The sequence below is a fragment of the Lissotriton helveticus genome, chromosome 8 (genome assembly GCF_964261635.1).
Source record: "Lissotriton helveticus chromosome 8, aLisHel1.1, whole genome shotgun sequence".
Classification (NCBI taxonomy): domain Eukaryota; kingdom Metazoa; phylum Chordata; class Amphibia; order Caudata; family Salamandridae; genus Lissotriton; species Lissotriton helveticus.
The window spans coordinates 1,437,082,336-1,437,105,602 of record NC_136069.1 but is presented as its reverse complement, the minus strand read 5'-3'; the positions used below and the strand labels follow the sequence as shown (position 1 = coordinate 1,437,105,602).

General features: G+C 45.5%; 1 protein-coding gene across 2 annotated transcripts in view; it reads right to left on the bottom strand.

Annotated features, from left to right (window-relative positions):
- Positions 1-470: 470 nt before the first annotated feature.
- The window catches only part of GABPA (GA binding protein transcription factor subunit alpha), a 301,636-nt gene continuing 278,839 nt past the window's right edge, over positions 471-23,267 (bottom strand). For both annotated transcript variants that reach the window (XM_078658370.1, XM_078658369.1), the window contains 2 exons: positions 16,309-16,501; positions 471-2,734 (listed from right to left, as the gene is read on the bottom strand). In XM_078658370.1, coding sequence (XP_078514496.1) covers positions 2,506-2,734; positions 16,309-16,501 — 422 coding nt within the window. In that variant the 3' untranslated portion in view covers positions 471-2,505. The remainder of the gene's footprint in view (positions 2,735-16,308; positions 16,502-23,267) is intronic.

Genomic DNA, 23,267 nt, shown 5'->3' with positions numbered 1-23,267 from the left:
CCAAACTAGCACTCGAATAGTCAGTACCAATGGGCTGTTGTCAAATCAGCCCACTGGCAAAATCAGCATCCTAACATTTTATAGTCCATGTGAATAAGAGCTTTGGAAAATGAAATTATCAAGAGTATGTGTCCGCAAAATACTGAAAATTAAGTTCCTAATTATGTGGAAATTATATGAAAACACTAAACTTAAACTAGAAATATGCAGGAAGCTGGGAGGGGGGTGGGGAGTGGTGTCCGATCAGGCCTCATTGTTCTATGAATTGCAATGGTCTATAAAATCCAGCTTTGGAGCACCTCATCCACATGTGTCACTTAAACTTGCTCTAAGAAATCTGTATGAAATAACATTGTTGGTAAGGTACTACCATACTACTTTGACACTCAAATACTACATTATGCAGTATATCAAGAAATATTATTCATTGTGCCACATGATGTAACAGGTGAAATATAACCATACCACTGTTAATAGAATACATACTTTATTGCATTGGAAATATATTTTCTGGATCTGGCAAGACTCGTTCAGAAAGCTGAAAATGTACACAAACTTGATCTTTGCATTATACTTGGTTTAACAATTGGAATAATGTATTTCTTTGGAAGGCAGCATATCAAAGACAAAAACTACTTAAAGTATCCTTCAGTTCAAACTTACCATTGTGGCGTTTGTTAAAGATCAAACCATATTTGCGAGTTCTGACAAATGATCAAATAATATTACCCCCTCTTATGTACGTGGGGGTGATGGGAGTTCAGTCTAGTCAACAAATAGTTAATTTTGAAAATATAAGACATTTAACATGGCTTGTTCCATAGGACAAAAGCAAAATTCAGTTTGACAATCTTAAACCCTTTCAAGATTCTCAAACACAATAAAAAAACAAAAACGACACGCTACATTAAGCTAATTTTGCATTTAAGTTCATTCAAGGTAATCGGTCTTCATAGGAATATTCTATCTCACGTTACTTTAATATATTTTGACAAATGGCACTTACGTTCCAATTCTTGCAGTCAGACTGTATTTTTCTTTCCTACTTTGAATTAAACAAGATTCGTTCACTCATCTGCCCACTGTGAGCAAGTTAAGAGAGGCAGGCAAGAGATGTGCATTCAACCACTTTGTAAAAATAACCAACATACCATAAGTAGTAATGAGATTTTGCTGTAGTACTACAACGAATTATAAGAGATACTCGTTGCTCATTATCACAGTAGCTTGAAATAAAAACAACCTAAAACCTAAACAGGATTGTTTTAAACTGTATTAGTGACTTACCAATTTAGATAAAAAGACAGTATTAGTTCACTCAAATGTAAAGTGATGTCTATATCACGGGCTATAGTCTTTAAGACAACCTGTTAACAATTAGGAGGTCAAGATGCATAGTACTCAGCATGAGATTGGTATTGCTTTTTAACTGTTTAATCGTGAATCGCACGTCTAGTTTCTTGTGCCAATTTTATGTAGAAATATTACATATAAAATAAAACATGTACCCGTAACGTATTTTTGAAAAATGTTTCGATGCATACTGGTAAGAAAGGTTAATCTTTACTTGCATCTTCTTTATGGAGTTAGGGGTTAACTAAGGTGTAACGAGTTACATTTGTAACCAGAGTACATTTGAAAAATTAGTTACGAAAATAATTCACAAGATAAATTAACACCATCAACAAGCATTCGACTAAATCTAGTTTTTGACAGCTGTAACATTTTATGGTGCGAACACCAGGGCCTCAACAGCAAAGGCCCATATAAACAGCTATATAAAGAGAAATGGTTTCTCAAGGTAGGAGGTTTTTGAAATAGTCTTTTTTTTAGCTTGGCGTGGATGATAACTTGCAACACCTGTTTAGTATACCTTTAAATATTTGACAAGTTATACACATGTATTCACATGTATGTACTAAACAAAACCTCATACCTCTCTGGTTTGAATACGATATTTCTACATATTCTGCAAATCAGAGATGTGGTTGTTGTTATAGCGGATTAAGTTGCAAATCAAACATATAAACTGTTAAAGTTGCAAATGCTATGCATAAGGAAACTAACTCTGCAGGTGGCTCAATACAAAGCACAAAGGAAAAAAGCCGAAACAGGATCACAAGAAATTAATAAACACACATATGCCTGCACTTCCAGTAGAAACGTTGCATTGTTATAGCAGACCATTATTCAAAATCTTCATGTTTTGTGTAGAGCTGGATAAAATAGTGAAAAATTCATCTTCACTCCAGAAATCCAAGTTACATGCCAGCTGCCAGTCAATGTTGAACGATGTTTTGGTGATTCCTGTTCAGTGTATGCATACACTGATATATATACGATGCAAAGGTAAAAAGATCCAACTTTGGGAGGTTGAATTCGTTGTAGAAAACCATGCTCATATTGAACAGTCTGGGAATAAAAGAAGCTTCAAATTCCGATGATAGTTAACACCTGCTCTGGCTATACCAAAATGCCTTAGGTCACTGCTAAAGGTTCAATGGTTTAATGGTCGTTTTCATTTTGAAGAGAGGCTGTAGCAAGGGCTACCGCTGTAACCTGCTGTCCCATACCATGAATTTGCAGCTTTGCCATTTTCTTCTGTTCACATTGTGAAACCAATCGGTTTAACTCTGCTGCACTGTAGCCAATGAGAGTCTTCAAATCACAGACAAATTTGTATACAAATCTTTTTCCTTGTACTTTGCAGATCATGTCCCCATCATAGTAGTACCTAGAAAAGACAAAAAAGAAGTACAATATAGACTACGAACGTCTGGAAAATGCTTAAACCAGCCAAGCATATCATCCATTTTCACTCTTCCAGTGCCTAGAAAAGTATATGGTCTCCTGGGTACGTTCTTCTTGAACACATTTACTGTGCCTGCTGTTTACACAAATTTGGTATTCATCTGCGAAATGTAACTATACTTTCTCAAGTACAATTTTATGTCCTAAACAGTGACATATAGAATCAATCATACCGAGCCAAAAAATAGAAATGATATAATCATCAGAAAGAATAGGAACATATCCAAGCATTCAATCAGTAAATACACCATTCAAGGTTATATTGTTAACATGTTACTCCCTCCAAGAAGGAAGTATTTAATATAGTATCCCCTTTTTCCTCTTACTATATGGCCGCCATTAGTTACCGCTGTAGTGTTTCTCTACACGAGAAAAAACCTGCACTTTTCTGCCGGCTTTATTACAGAAGACGCGCAACAATATGTTTTTTGCCGTTGTTACCATTTCTTGAGCCGAGATGCTGTTGTGCTTCCGACTGCTTTGGTCAGCGGAGGTAAGTCATACAAAGACTCATTTTATCGGTCTTGTTGCAATATTCAAATGCATCTTTGCTTACTTCCTTTTTTATATTTTTAGCCCGGCTTTAGGACACAATATTAAACAGTTATTTGAAGTGTGCATACTTTCAAGTTCTCATGTGAGAAGTGTGGCTTTAAACCAGGATATTTCTTCTCAAGACTTCTTGGCAATTACTTATTATCAATTGTTAACCCTTTGTAGATTGAATAATACCTGATCCAGCTCGCCAGTTTTAGCTTGGTAGGTATGCATATATCCATAGTTTACAATTGTTTTTTCATTTATATCACCTCCTTATACACTGTTTTGGCACATCAGTACAAGAGTGCAATGTAAGAGTATTTCACCGTTGCTGGGTCATGGGCACCTAATTAACATGCAGCTCCACAATTTAATAATCGATTGATGATATGTTGCGTTTACTATTTGATGTTGCTGCTTCCTATTAGGGGTCCACACAATTCTCTAGTAGCTAAAACCGTCCTGAAGATGGTCTCCCATACTGCTGACAACACTAGACCGAAATGTCGACTGTTCTTCCACTTCTTTGTAGAGTAATCTTCTGGATCCAATGTCCATGATCACTTCCTTCACATATTGGACGGATTCCACATACAAGAGTGGACTGATCATACATTGATCTAGGGTTCAAACACGATTTTGAAGTTATCTCTTACAGATTAATGTACAACTGTTTTGCTGACCATGTACTCCACGTTTTCTTACAGTTTCTATTCATATTATATAAACACATTACTTTCATTACGTACGCCTGGTCTTTTTACTGACTTAATCTCCGGATATGTTCTTGCTGATGATTGAATCGTTTCTATTGATTAGCTCCGTGTGACTCATTCTACATGTCACAGTTTGAAACATATAATTGCACTTAAGAAGTTCTTAATTTTATTGTAAACGATTCCCTTGTTGGCCTTACCTGTACTCTATTTCCCAGGCTCGCGAGGGGTTATTGGGTTGCCTTATTCTCTTCCTTCACCATCATTTCAACAGCCGCCAAAGGCCTTAAACACATGGTCTAAAACTGCAAACAATATCCTACCTACAATTTCCACTACAGAATGAACTGGATGGCATGGCTATGCAACAGGAAGCACTACTACAAAAGCTTTCTTATCAGCCTCTAGTAATTCTTCCAACTGCTTAAACAAGTTTTCTACTAGTACCATGCTTAACCAACCAACATCCATGCCTCCCTCAAGACACTTGTCAAGCTCACGATGTAAAGGACATCTTTGTACGAGAAACATGCACTAATATTCATGCAGTGCGTTACATCAACAATACCTGACATAGCACACAACACTCACTTCTGTGCACTTAGCTCACAAACAACCCTTTCCTATCACTTACAAGCTCCACAGCAACATTTCATTTTTTTCCTTCTGCTGCAATTGAACTGGACAATGTGATTTCGATTGAAAGTGCACTGGGTTACTGCTTACCAGTTCCCCAGTGCAACAGCTCTTTCCCAAACTTGCACAACTGTTACCCCAATTGGCAAAACATTTAGCACCCTCTGTAAGTCCCTAGTAAATGGTATTCTGGTACCTTGGGCTTAAGAGCTGCAAAAGCAGAGAAGAAGCAGCTGACCTGGTACCAACCCTGCCGGCCTGTCATATACCTCGTCGAAAACAGCACCCAAGTTAAATCACCCACAGCTGTGACTCCAGAAACTTGGGTAGACTGCCTGCCTTTGAAGAAGACTCCTGAAGCAACCACTGCACTGGTCACCTCCGCCCTGAGTTGAAGTGGGACAACGGTGGCAACAAGGTTTCCCAGGCCTCTACAGCTTGAGTCCATTGTAGTTTCACCCCTTCTGGACTCCCCAATGCCACCCGCAGCAAGCAGGCCCCCTGTACCGCGAATTCTACGGAAAGGAAAAACCTGATGCCGAAGGATACCCCTGCACCAGTCGCCCCGGGGCCTTGGGGAGGAGGACCAAAGGTATCCCCCTGCACCCCCACACCCCTGCCCACACTGCAAACGAGCATCGCAAGCACTGAGCCCACTTGCTGAATCAGCCCGACTGGCTTCCTGGCCAGAAGCCTCTTTTTGCAGCGCTTTGAAACGCATTGGGCTCCTGATTCTGATTTGCATCCTGCACCCAGCTGCCTTTGTACGGCTGATGGTGTACTGTTGGTGCTGTCTTGGACCTTGTCCACCACTCACCTTAACTCCTGGAGATTGGTCATGTAAGTCAATGTACTGAACATGATTGCAGAACTTGTTCTTCCTTCCATAGGGTAACATTGCAGAACTCAGAAATTGCACTAAGTGTCCACTTCTTAAAGTCATAAGAATTTATATTAAAAAAATGTATTTACCTGAACAATTGTTCTCAGATGCCAAATCATGTATAAAGGTACTTGGTATTTTTATAAATTGATGTGGATCTTCTTCTTGAGTGGTGTCTTCATTTATTAATCATTGTGTGCATTTGCGAATGTCTTGCACTTCTCCATGTTAAGCCTAAGGCTGCCCGACCACAGTACTCCACAGTAGAGCACTGTGGGATTGCATAGCTAGCCCCAATCAACTCATACGGGAACCCATTGACTCTTTACATGGTATATCAACTAATGGATATATTACATACAGAGCCAGCTTCCTACAATAGTGTTTAGTAAAAGAAAGTGGGTCCACCCAAGTTTCTGCTTTGAAAATGTCATTGGGAGGGATGTTCCCTAGAAAAGTCATGGTTGCTTCGTTTTTATGTGTTGAGTGAGACCTTCCCTTGGCTGGCATGGCTGGAAGTGTTAGTTTTGCTTTGACATAACAAATCTGGATATATTTGACAATCCAGCTTGCTATTTCTTTTAAAAAAGCATTCACTTTCTGTGGATTTGAGAGAGAAACCATTGCTGTATTTTCCTGAAAGGTTTTGAGCATTCCAAAGAGCACAGAAGTGCTTGTTTAACATCAAGAGTATGAACGCACACTGTGCCAGTTTCTGGTTTTGGAAATAAAACTGGTAACGTACGAGCTACTTACCATCGGTAACGATGTATCTGGTAGAGACGTCTAGCCACAGATTCCTTAACTTAGAATATCCCCAGGCCTCAGACAGGATCTGGAATTTTTTTGCAGCAGCACTTATGCGCACCGGGGGACGGCCCAACACGACCCGCCCTGACATCGTCCACAAATGTGATGTCAGCGAGGTCATACAAGTCCCTCCTGGCGCGCTGACGTCAGTTTTCTTCGGAGAAACTTTTCCGTGGCACAACGCGGAGCCACCAACAAAAACTGTGAAAGTATGGGAACAGTGTGCGAGTGATGAAAAATCAATGAATAAAGAAGGAGGATGGTGAAAGACACCATCATAAAAAGATAGAATCAGACACTGTTTACATATAAGTGAAAAAGCTGTGAAAAAGAGCTGTGTCATCAAGCAAGAACGGAGCACAGAGAGAACAGTCCAGTGCTGGAAGGTATGAAAATACTAGCACTGCCCTAATAGAAATGGAAGTCTGAAACAGAGGTGAACAGATCCCCAAAGAAGACGACTATAGAGACGACCAAAATCCTGAGTCAATAGGGAGGGTAGGCAGCAGAAGAAAGAAAAGAAAATTAATCTACTGGTGAAGGGGAATCAAAAGGTACCATTTTACAGGAAAGAACCCCCTTGGAGGGAGTCAGCTGTAGTATGGCAATTCTCAAAGGGACTTAACAATGTGAGCACCTGTGAGAGATAAAAAACATGGCAATTGAAAGAGGCCAGTGGAGAACCCCACTTGTCAAAGTCTCGCAGAACGGGGAGGCTGGGTGGGTGTTAAGGAATCTGCGGCTAGACAACGTCTCTACCAGATACATCAGTACCAAAGGTAAGTAACTCGTACATCTGATAGAGACATCTAGCCGCAGATTCCTTAACTTAGAATAGATACCACAGCCATACCCCAAGGGGAGGTGGGTCTGCGAGAGAACAACAGAAAGTGCCAGGCCTATGATCCGGCAACAGAGAGACAGATAATGGGGGAGGCTGTGGCGGAACAGCCAGACAGCAACCCAAGAAGCTCGGAAGAGCAGAAATAACAGGATGGCAGACATCCTAAAAACACCAGAATGGCGCTACACCATACCCGTTTAAAAAATGACAGGTAGAACGGCATGATCCATATACCAGAACGAAAAAAGAGAAAGAAAGAAAGAGAGAGAACGAGAAAGAGAAAGAAAGAAAGAGAGAGAACGAGAGAGAGAGAGAGAGAGAGAGAGAGAACGAGAGAGAGAGAGAGAGAGAGAACGAGAGAGAATGAGAGAGAGAAAGAGAGAGAGAAAGAAAGAAAGAGAAAGAGAGAGAGAGAGAGAGAAAGAGAGAGAGAAAGAAAGAGAAAGAGAGACAGAGACACTTAATGGCGCACCATGAGCACACCGACCCACAGTTGAAAAGAACCTAAAGAGACTAGCCTATAGAAGGACGGCCGAAGGAGCTGGTGCCAAGAGCCCAAGGGCAAGAGCTAGAAACTGAGCAATGCGTTCAGAATAGCAGGCGGGACAAGAAACACGGCAAGTGCACACCTCATCCCAAAAAGGGGAAACAGGGGCGAGCAGCAGCAATATAAACCAGCCGACGCAGGGCACTATAGGGACCTGCACCAGGCAAGCGACCATAGAGACCTCAAAGTAGCGTACACAATAACGCAGTATGAAGCCAAAGTGAATAACAACCCACGAATATAGGCCTGCAGGGAGTATCCAAGGACCACCGCCAGCAGAAGAGTTGTCCTGCAGGTGTAGCTTTTACAACAGTAGGGTGATAATGTGGAAAGGGGCATATCCGAAGGAAGTGGGCACAAAAAACACCACGGTAAAGAATCGGGGCAAGAGTATCACAATCCGAGACCAACCATTCCAGAAAAGAACAAGTTCAGTGTCCAACCCCAATAAGGTAGCAGTTGTCAAAATGGGAAATCACCCCAGTAAGTGAAAGCAAGGAGAAACCTTATGGGCAACTTGCAAGAACTCAGAAAAGCTCCCCCACACATGGAGATATAGGTCCAGACCTCGCAGCCTCGAAAAGATGCGGCGACGGAGGAGGAGGAATACCATGGCAACCGGCATTTAAACATAAATGTATAAACAAATAAATATGTATAGACAGAACTAGCCAGGACCATGAAACATGTCCATACAGAATCATCCTGGTTACAGTAAAGGCAGGCGGGAGCCGCTTTAGAAGAGGAGATCATGAAACCTCCCAAGGAGGTGGAACAGGCAGGATAACCCATGGCATATAGAAGATGGCACCAGGGAAAAACAGAGCGCACCGTACAATGGACCACCAAGCGACGCATGGAGCCCACAGGTTATCCAGGGCCAGGTGAGTTAAGCAGAGCTATATAATAGCATACAAGTACCTCACATGGAGTATGCACACCCCAACAACAGGGAACATCTCTTAGGGCAATAAAGCCAAACCAAAAGAGCGCAGTTATGAACCGAACCCGTGAACATGAGTTCCGAGCCCCATGACATTACCGAGCTGAGCCACCAAGCTCAATACCACAGTCAGAGGACCAGACACAGCAACCTGTGGAGCGCTGCCACAGCAGGCCAACAGTCAGCTCAAAGCAAAACGCATCCAAGGATGCCAATAAAAGGATAATTACCCTTGACCGCCGAAAAAGAAGACATAAGGCTCACTGCCCATATTAACACAGGGCGCCTCAAAAGGATGCTTAATTAAAAGTACCACCACGGAAGACAGGCCTAAGAAGAACTAACGCCTGCAAGGAGCCGGTGAACCGCTGATTCGGCGTGAATATCAATCAGCAAAACCCCATCAAAGGGTAAGTCAACCAGTCACTCCCGGATATTTTCAGGGAAGACACTATCTCGCAACCAAGCATGACTCCTTAAGGTGACAGAACCAGCCATAGCCCGGCCTAAAGAATCTGCAGTACCCAAGGCCGAGCGATTGTAAATTCGGCAAGGTCACGGCCATCCCTAAGGAGATGAAGGAGGTCGACAAGAGCCCCATCAGAGGTGGTAGAAAGCAGAGACTCTGCAGAGTCCCACAGGGCAGAGGTAACCCGAGCCAAAACACGCACTGTATTTAAAAACCGCAGGGCTGCACTAGTGAACGCAAAGATGTTCCTACCCCATGACTCAGGCCATCTGGACTACCGAGAGGGAGGAAGCGTCATTGAGGGCAAGGAAGGAAAGGCAGACTGTATAACCAACCCCTGCACATCAGGATGCACAAGAAGACAGGCCGGATCATGTGGAGCTGGACGGTGGCCGTGCAAAACTGAACGAACCACCAGATCCCCTGAAGCAGGGCAAACCCAGGTACCCAAAAGGGCATCCTAATGGGAAGCCTCAAAGGGGAGAAGCGGATCCACATTCCCGGACCCACGGTAAAGGACCTCAAGCAAGGGGTCCACAGACAAGGGGGCAGAAGGGGGTTGCATGTTCAAAATGCGAGTGATCAAGTAGACCACTCTCAGAAAAGCTGCACTAGCCTCAGTAGCCCTCCACGGAAGGGACAACAGCTCATCAGTGAGGGAGGGTTGTAAGCTGACCCTCCCAAGACACTAAGGGTGGGACCAATGCCCCATTGAAGGGAGCCCCATTGAAGAATGAGCATCTTGATGGGGCTCCTGGGGAGGTGAAGAGCCTGCCAGATCCGGGAGCTCCTAAGGAGGCTTCACAAATTCCAAGGGGGGCACTTGCAAGAATACCTCCGGCATCGCCGTTCCTGAGGGAGACGCTGAACTCTCTCCAGAGGCTTCCAGAGAATAGTCCACAACCCGGCGTCGACACAGCGCCTAAACGACACGTGCCGGTGCCGTTTCCGCCTCGTCAGTCGCCGACTCGCCTGCATTCGGCGCCGTCCGGCGCCTCATACACAACAAGCTCCCCCTCCGAAGAAAGGGAGAACGCCGGAGCCAGGGAGGCAAGCTTTCGGCACCGCTCCAGCGCCGACTGCCTCAACCATGACAGGCTCCGACTCCAGAGAAAGAAGCGGAGTCGGGGAGGAGAGTCTGGCGCCGACCCAGACTCCGGACAGGCAACCGCCTGCCCAGAAGGCTAGGGTGTGCTCACGGCAGGGCTATGAGCACCGGCAGCCACCTGCAACGCCGCAGGGAGCCCCAAGGGGCATGCGGCGTGGCAGGGGCGCCGTGGGGCATAGAGGGGGACCCAGATGGGCCACGCCCCTACGACCCCACATGGACCGACGAGGGGGACCCAACTGGGCCGCGCTTGGACGATACCGCATCTCCAACGTCCCTGGGGGGGCAAAGGTTCAATCTGCGCTGGGGGCGAACCCACCGGCGAATCCGTCGGGGATCCCACTAGAAGCGGAGGCCCCAAGGACACCCCAGGAACAGGAGAGTACCCAAGGGAGGCCTGCAAAGCCGCTGCATATGCCTCCCTTTGGGCCCGAGTCGCCCCCACTCCCAGAAAGGGTGAATAGAGAAGGGGTGACCGTCTGGAGCGCACGTCCGGAATGTTCTGGTAACCAGTGCCCCTGACAACAGAAGAAAGGAGACATGTGCCTCGACTTACCAAGAGGTGAACGACGGCCCTGGGCCCCAGAGTGCGATTGACGGCGGAACCGGACAGTAGAGGGGCCTGCCGGCGATGAAGAGGCCAAGGGCGAGACGACTCCGACCGGGACAGCCGTGCCGAGAGGAGCTTTATATGGCGCTCCCGCCGAGACTTCGGCTTCAGGCGTTGGCAGGTATCGCAGTCCGTGGAGTCATGGTGTTTGCCCAGATACCACTTACAAATAGCATGCGGGTCTGACGTGGACAGCTGCCGCCAACATGAATTACAATTTTTAAAGCTCGAAGGCATCACACACTGTTCCTGATGCGAAGCGTCGAAAAGGAGGCCTGAAAACAGGCCAGAAGAACTGCTGAACCCGGATCCGCGTTGCACGTGGGAAAGAAGGAGACTGACGTCAGCGCGCCGGGAGGGACTAATATAACCTCACTGCAGTCACGTACGTGGACGACGTCAGGGCGGGGTCATGTGGCGCCGTCCCCCGGCGCGCAGAGGTGCTGCTGCAAAACATTTCCAGATCCAGTCTGACGCCTGGGGATATTCGAAGTTAAGGAATCTGCGGCTGAAAGTCTCTGTCAGATACTAAAGTTTGATTTAAATGAAAAGGTGATATATCTTTTGGTAGGAACTTTGGGTTTGTGCATTACCCCACTTTATGTGGGGACTCTTTTGAAGTATGTTTGTTCAATAACAAGCGCTTGTATTTCGCTAACCCTTCGTAAAGATGTTATTGCTACAAAGAAAGCCACTTTTCATTTTAACAATTGAATTTGACAGTTATGTAGCGGCTCAAATTGTGGCCCCATGAGTCTTATTAGTAAAATGTTTAAGTTCCATTCTGGTACAAGAGATGTACGAGGTGGAATGATTCGTTTTTAATCCTTCCATGAAGGGTTTGATGACAGGAATGCATATGGAGGTATATGTTAAAGCACTTTCTGCAAGTGTAACCGGTAACAAATTAGTTGTTGTTCTGCTGGAGAAGACTTAATGTGAAGCGTGAGGCGCAATAGTGCACAAAACGTTTCCATTTAGCTGCATACCAAGCCCTTGTGGTTGGTCTTCTGCCTTTTTTTTTATTTTTTAGAAAAGTCATACATTCTGATGGTAGGTTCAGGTATCCAAACTCTATGACCTCAGGAGCCAGATTGCAAGATTGAGCTGTTGAACATTGCGATATCTCACTCTGCCCCTGCTGTGAGTGAAAAGATTTGGGTAGTTGGGTAGCTTCTAGAATTTTTTTTTTTATTCAACAAATTTTACATAGCGCTGGCTAGACCTGGAGGTATCAGAGCGCATTACATAAGGATCAGTGTGTTACAAGATTACATACGTGACAGGAGCCAAGTAAAACATAGAAGAAAAAACTAGGCCTGGGCGGTAAATTCCGTTCCGCTCGCGGAATTTGCAGAATTTGGGTCATTTTGCGTTCCGCGGAGAACGCGAAATTGCCCAAATTCCTGTGTTCCACGACTTAGCGAAATGTTTTCTTGTTCCCGTTCTCAAAGTGCGTGTTTGCGAGATATTCCCCCCCGAGGACGCAAACAACGACTGCGAACAGGAAAACAGCATCGCGAACAAGCAATTCTGCGTGTTCGCGGAGATTTTTTACCGTTTCGCGGAGATTTGCGTAATGCAATTATGCAAATTCCACCCATCCCTAGAAAAAACTGTGAATTCAACAATAACATGGGTTATTGGCGCCTAGCATAGCCATGAAATACGTCACATGAGGTGTGGAAGGTAGAGGGGGAATGGTAAAAAAATGTAAGTAAGGAATGCAGATCGGGTCAGGTAGGCTCGGCTGGAAGGGAAGGCAGCCACAGGAACACAGAGGGAGGAAGGCGACGGGGGAAAAGAAACACAGCAGAGAGACGAGGAAGAACTATGTCCAATGTTCGGCTCGGTAGGTGATGGCCGCGGGGGTGAAACCGAGGCCATTACCGGGCATCGGCAATGTTGCTCGGGCTCCCTGGTCAGTATAAAATACAACTTTTTAAAAATAGTTTTTAGTCCAGACTTTTCCGATGGTATTAGGTCAATCGAGATAATGTCTGATGTGGTGATCAATTTAAGGTTCTTTGCCTAGGGTTTAGTGATTCTATTACAAATACTCCGTTGTTAATCGCCATCTTAAGGTCAGGCAAATCAGTGAAAGTGAGTTAAGGCATTGGGCGCCTTTTTGTTGGCCATTTTGAAGTCCGGCTGTTCCCAAGCAGTACTTAATAAATCATAAAAAGTAAGGAAATATGCCCCTTACTTCTGTATATGTATCTTTTCTTTTTTTGTATATCTATAGTGGAGGTACCGTGATTTGCTTCAGGCTCCCTCCAGTGACTTTTTCAGATCGCATTGCCGAGTACAATGTTATGTTAATTTAGTTTTATAAGGCGCACAGCTACCCAAAAAGGGTTTCTCGGCGCCAGCCTGAGGGGAATCAAGAGAGAGAAACGGATTATTGGTTAAAATGATGATGGCTAAGCACAGAATCCCAGGAGAAGTGAAGAAGGAAAAGGAGAAGCAAGTAGTTGGGCTGGCCACCTCCAAGTGAGCTGCTAGACGAGCCAGAGAAGCCGCTGGACACTTCCCTTCCGCAACCGCCTCTGTGCCGAGCACTCCCGCAGACCTAGGAAGGGCCGAGCTCCATGCGGACAGTCTGCGACCGGTCCTCGGCCAGCCTTGCTCGTGGGAGATGCAGTCCACCCTCCCCTTGGCCGGCGTGCGGGTGACTGCCGCTGAACAGCTGTGCTGATGGGGGCCATCGTCGGGAGCCGGCTCATCCGCTGGCAGGTACAGCTGCAAGCATGCCACTGTGTTTCAGGTCCGCTGGGTTGACCCTACCTTCGCTTGGGCAAAGCAGCAGATGCTCAAGGGCCACGAGGCTAGCGCCTCTCAGCAGCGGGTAGAGAGGCAGGCCAACTCCCGATTCGCATCTCTGTTCCAGGAGGCTGCCATCTTGAGGAAGACCACCAAGTTCGCCTGTTTGCCACCCCCGTCAGCTCTGCCTATCTCTCCTTCAGCGAATGCCTTGTGGAACCGAGGGGGATCACCGAACCGGGCACCCAGTCTCTTGGGGGGTTGGGGAGATGATTCGGAGGGAGTCCAAAGCTCGGGAAAATGCCAAAAGGTGTCGAAAGGCGATCCCCAGCCCGAGAGCTCCTGCCCGGACCACTTTACTATTCGGCCATCTCCCTGAGCAAGCTCGTGAGTGGCTCCGGGAGGCCTTGAGACTTGGCCCAGACCTCTGCTGGCCCCAGGAGGTGAGTGCACGAAGCGGGAGCACCAGGCTGAGCCCTTCCGCTTATGGGCCCGACCTGGAAGGCATCCCGGAGACTCCATTACCAGCACCAGCATCTCCTGCCTTGGTGGGCTTCCAAGATTACCTGAACGTCTGGCCGGGCGAGTGTTGGCATAAAAATGGTGCGGTGCCCAAGTGTGGAACTCCTGAGGATACAATAGCTCGGTGGCCTGACCTGGACACACTGACTACTTCTGGCTCAGGCGCTTCCAGCCTGGAGACGCGGTGGGGATCCACCACGTACTGACCTTGATCCTAGATCTAGAGGCCTGAAGGCAAGAACAATGGGTTGTGCCACAATCTACAGACTTAGGAATCTGTCCCTTACACCTCTCCTCTCACCACTCTTGGCCTGGTGGTGAGATGGAAAACGTTGTGGACTGCGCTTCCCAGTAACACCAAGAACGGTGTTTTTCATTGGAGCTATGACGAGACCTACTGAGTGGATACCTTAACTGTTTTTTTTCTTACTGCGGAACCTGAATAACCTTGGCCGATGCCCGGTGGACCTGTCCCATGCAGCTATAGAAGAGTCTGGCTCTGGTTCACTCCCTCAGCCGTCACCTATCCAGCCGGACAGCTGACATTGTTTATCCACTTCTCCCCGTTGCGTTTCCTTCCCTCCCCCGCCTCTTCCCTACATGATTCTTTGGCTGCCTCCCCTTTTCCAGCCTTGCTTGGAGCCGTGGAGTTCAGCTACCTTTGATTTGTGTCTGTATATTACGCCATTTTGGGATAATTACTATTGACTTCTGTGGGTCCTCCAACTTGGCTGTTTTGACCTATCGCCTGTTTATCCTTCTCTTCTAGTCTACTAGTCTTCTAGTAGTGTTGTATACTGTGGGTACTGAGCCTGTGTGGTATTTATGAGTATCTAGGTTAATGAAGTCTGTTTGAGTTTCCTGACCATGTATAGAATGAGTGGGAGAGGCGGCAATATCCCTGACCAGTTTATCCATAGTGCGATCTCCTTGCATTGAGGGTGTGGCTGCCTGGATGCGAAGCATCAGCCTTTTTTTGTTATTGGTGGTGGCGAACAGGTCTATTGTGGGAGTTCCCTGCCATTGAAGTATCGTTATATGAACAGAGTATATTTCCCACTCGTGAACTTGTTGGTGTGTCCTGCTGAGAAAGTCCACAATGAAGTTGTCCTGCCCTGGTATGTATTGTCGTAGGAGTAGTATTTTGTGACTGTTTGTACGATTCCATATGGTCTGAGCCAGCTGTGACAGGTCCAATTCCATATGGTCTGAGCCAGCTGTGGCAGTTGGCTGGAATGGGTCCCTTCCCATTTATGAATGTAATACATTGCAGTCATATTTTCTGTTCGTAGAAGGACATTTGTCCGGGTTATGTTTGGTAGGAAAGCTTTGAGAGCCATATAGATGGCTAAGAGTTCCAACATGTTGATGTGCAATGCCTGTTGTTGGGTGGTCCAGTGTCCCTTAACCACAATGTCCTTCATATGATCACCGCACCCCATGAGTGATGCATCAATTGTGATTGTTACTTTCGGGATTGAGTCCTTGAAGGCTCTTCCAATTAGTATGTTTGAAGTGTTCCATCTTTGTCGTGCCTGATAGACCTTGGGTAAAACCAACACTAGATCCTCCATCTTACGCCCGCTTGTGACCATTGCGTTGTTAAGCACTCTTGGAGAGGTCTCATGTGTAGTCTTGCATGAGGCACTATTGCTATGCATGATGCCATCATCCCTAGAAGGCGCCTCATTGTTTTAACTGGTAGGTGACAATGTGCCTGGAAAAGATCCAGTTGGTTCTGGAGATTAAGAACTCTTTGTGCATTAGGGTAACCTGTCCTCAAGATTGAATCGAGTATCGCTCCCAGGTATAGTTGAACCTGGAGCAGTTGGAGAGGTTGTCGGAGCACGATGGTAGAAAAAACAAACAAAGAAACCGTTGAACATGCGCAATACCTCGAGGGGGAAGACAGATGACTTACAACACCGATCATAAAACCATCTTGAGGAAAAACTACTTGCATAGTCCGGGCCCAACTCTTAAAGGCAGGAGTATGCATAACATGTGTGTAACGTGTGTATCTGCAGCCAACACATGCTACGACTATCATTTTCACATACATTTCCTCAACATAAGCAGAAAAATATCAACATTTATACTTCTTACCGTAAAGCACGACTAAGTTTTTCATAATTCATTGTTGGTTTGTTTTTCCGCGCTCCCCATTTCTGTGCAACGAGTTCCGGTTGATTTAGCTTGAATTCCCCCTCATCTCCAACCCAAGAAATGCAATCCCGTGCATCCTTATCCGTGAGAAGCTCAAGCAGGAACTGCCATAGCTGTATCTGACCATTGTTTCCTGTTTATGAAAGAAATGAGAATGGTTATAAAAAACATTCAGCTTTATTTCCCTCAAAAAGTTCCTTACCTGCCATGCCAAGTTTCCAATTTAGGAGACTTTAGATTGCAGATCAACATTGTACTACTTACTCAAAGTTTTCAATAAAGGAATTATTTGTTCATACCAATGAAATATCATGAGTTTTTTCGGATTTTATATTTCCACTGGTTCAAAAAATATGCTGAAGGGGAGGAAAATGCTACTTACCAGTATGCATCTGTTCTTGGTATGTAGAGCTGCAGAGTTGTACACTTAGCATTAGATCGCCACCTGGTGTAGGGCTCGGATGATTGCATGTTGTCATCTTGGAAGAAGTCTTTGTAGTCACGAGATAGGTGACTCCTCCCTTGGACGATAGTAAAGAAAAAAGATGTCCATACGTGTGCATCTAAGTAAGATAAAACTGGAACAGATACAGGTCCCGTGGAGGCGGGAGGGCGTGCACAACTCTGCAGCTCTACATGCCAAGAACAGATGCATACTGGTAAGTAGCATTTTCCGTTCGAGGCATATGAGCTGCAGATTGTACACTTAGCATCGATTGTGCAGCGGTGTCTCCCCTAGCGGTGGTCACCATTATCTGTTGCAGTGGTTTGAAAGAGTTTTAAGGACAGCTTGGCCTACTGCAGCTTGCTGCTTGGCTTGCACATCAACGCAGTAGTGTTTAGTGAAGGTGTGTGTTGTAGACCATGTTGCTGCTTTGCATATGTCCTCTAGGGGGATGTTTCCTAAGAAAGCCATAGAGGCTCCTAGTTTGCGTGTTGAGTGCGCGCTAGGAGGAACTGTTAATGTACGTTTTGCTTTTTGTTAGTATATTTGTATACATTTTACAATCCACCTTGCAATCCCACCTTTAGAGATGGGGTTGCCTTTATGAGGTGGAGAGAAAGACACAAACAGTTGTTTTGTGTTCCTAAAAGACTTAGTCCTATCTATATAGTAGAGAAGACCTCTTTTAACATCTAATGTGTGTAGGGCCCTCTCTGCCACAGAGTCTGGGTTTTGAAAAAACACAGGTAACTCTACAGATTGGTTTAAATGAAAAGGAGTTATGACTTTTGGAAGGGATTTTGGATTAGTCCTTAAAACCACTTAGTTACGATGTAGTTGTAAAAATGGTTCTTGTATTGTAAATGCTTGTATTTCACTTACTCTTCTAAGAGAGGTAATGGCAATAAGGAAAGCTGTCTTCCACGTGAGGAATTGCAGTTCACTTATGTAAAGGCTCAGAAGGGGGTCCCATGAGTCTTGTAAGAACAACGTTTAGGTTCCATACTGGAGAAGGTGGCAACCTGGGAGGGATAATTATTTTTAATCCTTCCATAAATGCTTTAATTGCAGGCACTCTGAAAAGAGACAGATGTTGTCTATTTTGTAAATATGCTGCAATTGCTGCAAGGTGTTGGCGTATGGATGAATATGCCAAGTTACACCTTTGTAAATGTAAAAGGCAACAAATGATATTCTGGATGGAAGCATCCAGGGGATCAATTTGGTTATTGTCGCAGTAAATGGAAAATCTTTTCCAAATTAGCAGCATAGCAAGCTCTGGTAGTAGGTCTCCTAGCCTCTTTAATAATGTTCATACAGTCTGGTGATAGGTTAAGATAACCAAACTCTAAGACTTCAGGAGCCAAATCGCCAAATTCAGTTGATTTGGGTATGGATGTTGGATGTCTCCATGGTTCTGCGTTAGCAGGGATGGAGTCAGTCGTAGCTTTTGGTGTGGAACTAGATATAGTGGTAGCAGTGTGGTGAACCACGGTTGACGTGCCCATGTGGGAGCTACTAGGATTAGTTTGAGAGACTGTTGTCTGAGCTTGCGTACTACTAATGGTATCAGTGGTAGTGGCGGAAAAGAGTACGCAAATCTGCCTGACCAGTTCATCCATATCGCATTGCCCTTGGACAGCGGGTGTGGAAACCTGGCGGCGAAGGTTGGGCATTTTGCGTTTTCGTGTGTGGCGAACAGATCTATGTCTGGATGACCCCACTTGTGAAAGAATGGTTGAAGAACCTGCGGATGTAGTTGCCATTCGTGAATTTGTTGTGTCTGCCGACTCAACAGATCTGCTATCTGATTGTGAACTCCTGGAAGGTGCTCTGCCAACAGATATATGTTCTGTGGAATGGACCATCTCCAAATGTTCTGTGCGAGCTGGGACAGTTGTACAGAATGTGTCCCCCCCCTGTTTTTGTATATAATACATGGCTGTCGTGTGGACCGTCCAGATCAAGACAGCTTTGTTCTGCACTAGTACTTGGAAAGTTTTGTGTGCTAAAAATATTGCTAGCAGCTCTAGATGGTTGATATGGAACAATTTTTGTTGACTGTTCCATTGTCCTTGAGTTGTATGATGTAGGAGATGAGCTCCCCATCCTGTGAGGGATGCGTCTGTTGTGAGCACTAGTTGTGGAACAGGTTCGAGGAACGGCCGCCCTTTTGTCAAGTTTTTGGTGTTCCACCACTGCAGAGAGTGATGTGTGCGGCTGCCTACCAACACCAGGTCTGTTAGTTGACCTTGAGCCTGGTTCCACTGTTGTGCTAGACATTCTTGTAACGGACGCATCTGTAGTCTTGCATATGGTACTATGAAAATGCAAGATGCCATCATGCCTATTAGTCTCATGAACACTCTGGCTTGCAGAGATTGTTGCTGTTGAAAGGCTGTGACTAAGTCTAGAATGCTCTGTATCCTTGCTGGACTGGGATACGCTAGAGCCGTAGACGGGTTTATTGTAGCCGCTAGATACTGATGTATGTGAGAGGGCTGCAGGTGCGACTTAGTGTAGTTGATTGTGAACCCTAAGTCGTGAAATGTTTGAATTGTCTGCTGTGTGTGTTGAACACACTGATTGGATGACTTGGCTTTTATGAGCCAATCGTCTAGATAAGGGAATTCATGTATTTGTTGTCTCCTGAGATGTGCTGCTACTACTGCTAGGCACTTTGTGAATACTTGTGGTGCCTTGGTCTCTCCGAATGGAAGGACTTTGAACTGATAATGTTGTCCTTCCAGTGCAAACCTTAGATACTTTCTGTGAGCAGGATGTATAGGAATGTGAAAGTAGGCATCCTTCAGGGCTAGTGTTGTGAGGAAATAGCCTTGTTGCAGCAGTGGGAGCACTTGTTGTAAAGTGATCATATGAAAATGATCTGATTGTATGTAATGATTGAGGGGCCTAGGTCGAGAATTGGTCTTACTGTCCCGTCCTTCTTGGGAATTAGAAAGTACAGCGAGTAAACCCCTGTTCCTTGTTCTTGTAAAGGAACTATTTGTATTGCGCCCTTTTGTAGAAGTGACAGAACTTCTTGTTTGAGCAGAGTAAGGTGTTCGGTAGACATTGGACGTTGCCTGGGCGGTATGTGTGGTGGGGTTGCTGTAAGTTCTAGGCAGTAGCCATACTGGATAATCTGTCTTACCCACTTGTCTGTTGTGATGGAGTTCCTGACAGGCAGGAATAGCGTTAATCTGCCCCCCACAGGAGTGGAATGCTGTTGGGGGAGCAGAGGGAAGTCACTGTTTTGTGGCGGAAGAGGTTCGATTACTGTTGTTACCCCGACCTCTTCCTTTGTTGGTATTCCCTCTATATCCTCCTCTAGTTTGTGTGGACTGTAAAGCTCCCACAGATTTAGCAGTGTCTGTATCCTTCTTCATTTTTTCAAGTGCTGTGTCTACTTCTGGTCCAAATAATTGCTTTTGATTAAAAGGTTGATTTAAAAAGGTGGTTTGTACTTCCTGTTTAAACCCTGAAATGCGTAGCCACGCATGTCTTCGAAGTACGACACTAGTATTTACAGCTCTAGATGCAGTGTCTGCTACATCTAGTGCGCATTTGATTGAGGCATTAGAAATCAGCTTAATTCTTCTTGTATAAGATCATTTGCCTGTGTTTTATATTGGTCAGGTAGATGTTCTAGCAGTTTCTCTAACTGATCATAATGAGCCCTATCATATCGGGAAAGGAGGGCTTGTGTATTAGCTATACGCCATATGTTAGTAGCTTGCGCAGCTATTCTTTTGCCTGGGGCATCTATGAACTTAGATTCTTTGTCTGGTGGGGGTGCCTCACCGGAGGTTTGTGAGTTTGCTCTCTTCCTAGCATTTGACACAACTAGTGAATCAGATGGTAGTTGTCCTTCAATGTAGGTTGGATCTGCAGGTGCAGGCATATATTTTTTCTCAGTTCTAGGGTTCAAAAACCTAGTACGTACAGGGTCTTTAAAAATGTCTGGAGCATGTTTAACGACCCCTTTGATCAGAGGAAGAATTTCAACAGATCTTTGCGATTGTTCAAATGTGTAATAGAAAATCTACCTCTGCCTCAACAGAATGCATAGTGACCCCATGGTAAATGGCAGCTCTGTTCAATAGGTGCACAAAACCAATGTTATCCTCTGGGGGAGAAGGTTTTGATGGGTATGACTGTGGGTCAGGAATATCTGGTGTATCCTGTGAGTTTGGGTACTCCCAGTCTGTATCATCTATGGGGAATGGGAAATGCTCATCTGTCTCTATCCCTCTTCCTAAACTATACTCATCATCATTTTGAGGTGAGTGTGAGGATAAAGGAGGAGAATGTGAAGGAGACATCTGTGGTGAATTGTTAGGAGGAACAGGAGATGAAGGAGAAGGAAGTATAGGTGAAGAAGGTGCATAGGGGATGTGGCAGAGTCCTTCTTCCTGGCAGGAACCACAGGTGTGGGTGTTTCATCTGCCTTCCTTTTCTTGTGTGGTGTAGTGGACACATGACCTGTTTTTGGGTCAATGTAGATCTTCTTTTGCAGAGGATCTGGCTGAAAAAGTTCTTCTCCTTGTGGAACCTTTGTCGGCGCAGATTTTTTTCGGTACCGGATGAGGTTGTTGTTTATCTTTAGCCTTAGGAGTTATTACAGTGTCCTTAAGCGTAGTTTTCGGCACCGAAGGTGTTTGTTTTCGGGGTCGTAGGCTGTTTTGAGGGCTTTGACGCGTCGGAATCAGGCCTTCTCGGTTTCGGCATCGAAGATGGTGTCTTTGGAGTGGAAGCTGGTCTCGTCGGCTTCGAGGCGTCGGACGCTGGCTTCGTACCCTTTTCTTTAGAAGTCGACGGTTTCGGAGCCAAGACTTCTTTCAGTTTCAGTGCCGAGGGAGCTGGTGGGATCGGCACGTGCGGCTTGCTCGGTATTGAGCTACCGGCTTAGTTGTTTTCTTCGGAGCTGGGCTCGATGGTGGGGCTGTTGAAGGGATTTTTTAGTCGCGACTTGGCCCCGGAGGCAGAGTGTTGACCTTTGCCTTCGGTCTGGGTGCTGTGTGGTGCAGGGGCAGTGGTACTCACGCGCTGATCCGATGGTATGGAGTTATCTGAGTCGTCTGCCTCTGATACGATTTGGAGATCATCGGAATCTTCTTCAGGTACGAGCGGAACCTCCTCGTCGAAGATGTCCACCGGTTCCGGAGCTGATCTCTCTGCATATCGTGTCGACGGGCCCTCCCATCTGATGGTTTTCTTGGATCGAAAGGACGCGCAGGCTGTACAGCTGAATTTGTCGTGTTCTGGCGATAAGCAGAGATTGCAGAGCTCGTGGTGGTCACTGTGTGGAAACTTTGCTCCACACCCGGGGCATCTCTTGAATGGCGTCCTTTCCATGAGGTGTAGGCCTCACGGCGTGGATAGGCCCAACGGCCCCGCGTCGACGACCGGAATCGATGAAGTGCTGGGAAAGTGTATTTCTAGCCGGAGCGGAAAACTTTCATCTGAACCCAGTGCGGAAAAAAACAATCTAAGGATGGAGCAGATGCCCATGCGCACTATCGTCCAAGGGAGGAGTCACCTATCTCGTGACTACAAAGACTTCTTCCAAGACGACAACAACATGCAATCTCCAAGCCCAACACCAGGTGGCGATCTAATGCTAAGTGTACAATCTGTAGCTCATATGCCTCGAACATAGTGCTTTTCTGGTTGAAACGAAGAACAATGATTTTCCCCTAAACTTCCAACTGTACTTTGCGGTGCCACATTTCTTCAGCAGCTCTGTGCCACCATACTCAGAGGCAAAATATAATGTTTCATTACTGAAGAGGGACCTGGTTTGGGTGCTTGCAGAAGCACAATCTTGCTTCACTTATTGTAGAATTGGGAGGGAGTGACTTCATAGTGGTTTACCGAACAAATCAAACACGAGACTCAAAGAGCCCACCATATTACCTACAGTGTAATGTCAAGAAAATAAACATATTCCGCAAATAAAAAATAAAAAAATGAAAAAAACCCCAGTAAAGATTCAAAATTTTGGAAATAAAGTGATTCGGAGATGGTAGGTACAGCATTTGTAGAACAAAATGCATTTACTGAGCTCTTGGATAGTTTAATAAACATAAGGCTGATTTTCAAGATATTGTATAGCTGTTCATGAATTTGATGGGATTATTTGTAGGATGTATAATATGAAAAACTAAAGTAGAACCCACCTGCTCTATTCCACCTTGAATTTCACCACAAAGGGGAGACCAGAAAATCCAGCTTCTAGCAGAAGGTTTTGCACCATCTCAATCTCAATCTTCCAAAATAAATTTGAATTTGGCTGTCCAGGTTCTAGACATCTCATGCATTGACTATGGTAACGCTCTACTGAGTTGCCCGCTCAAATGTCGCTCCTCTGCTCTGAAGCAGTATTCCACCTGGCAGCAAACATGGCCTCAAACATTCAGTGAGTCTATTTCATTCTTGCTTTACACTAGGC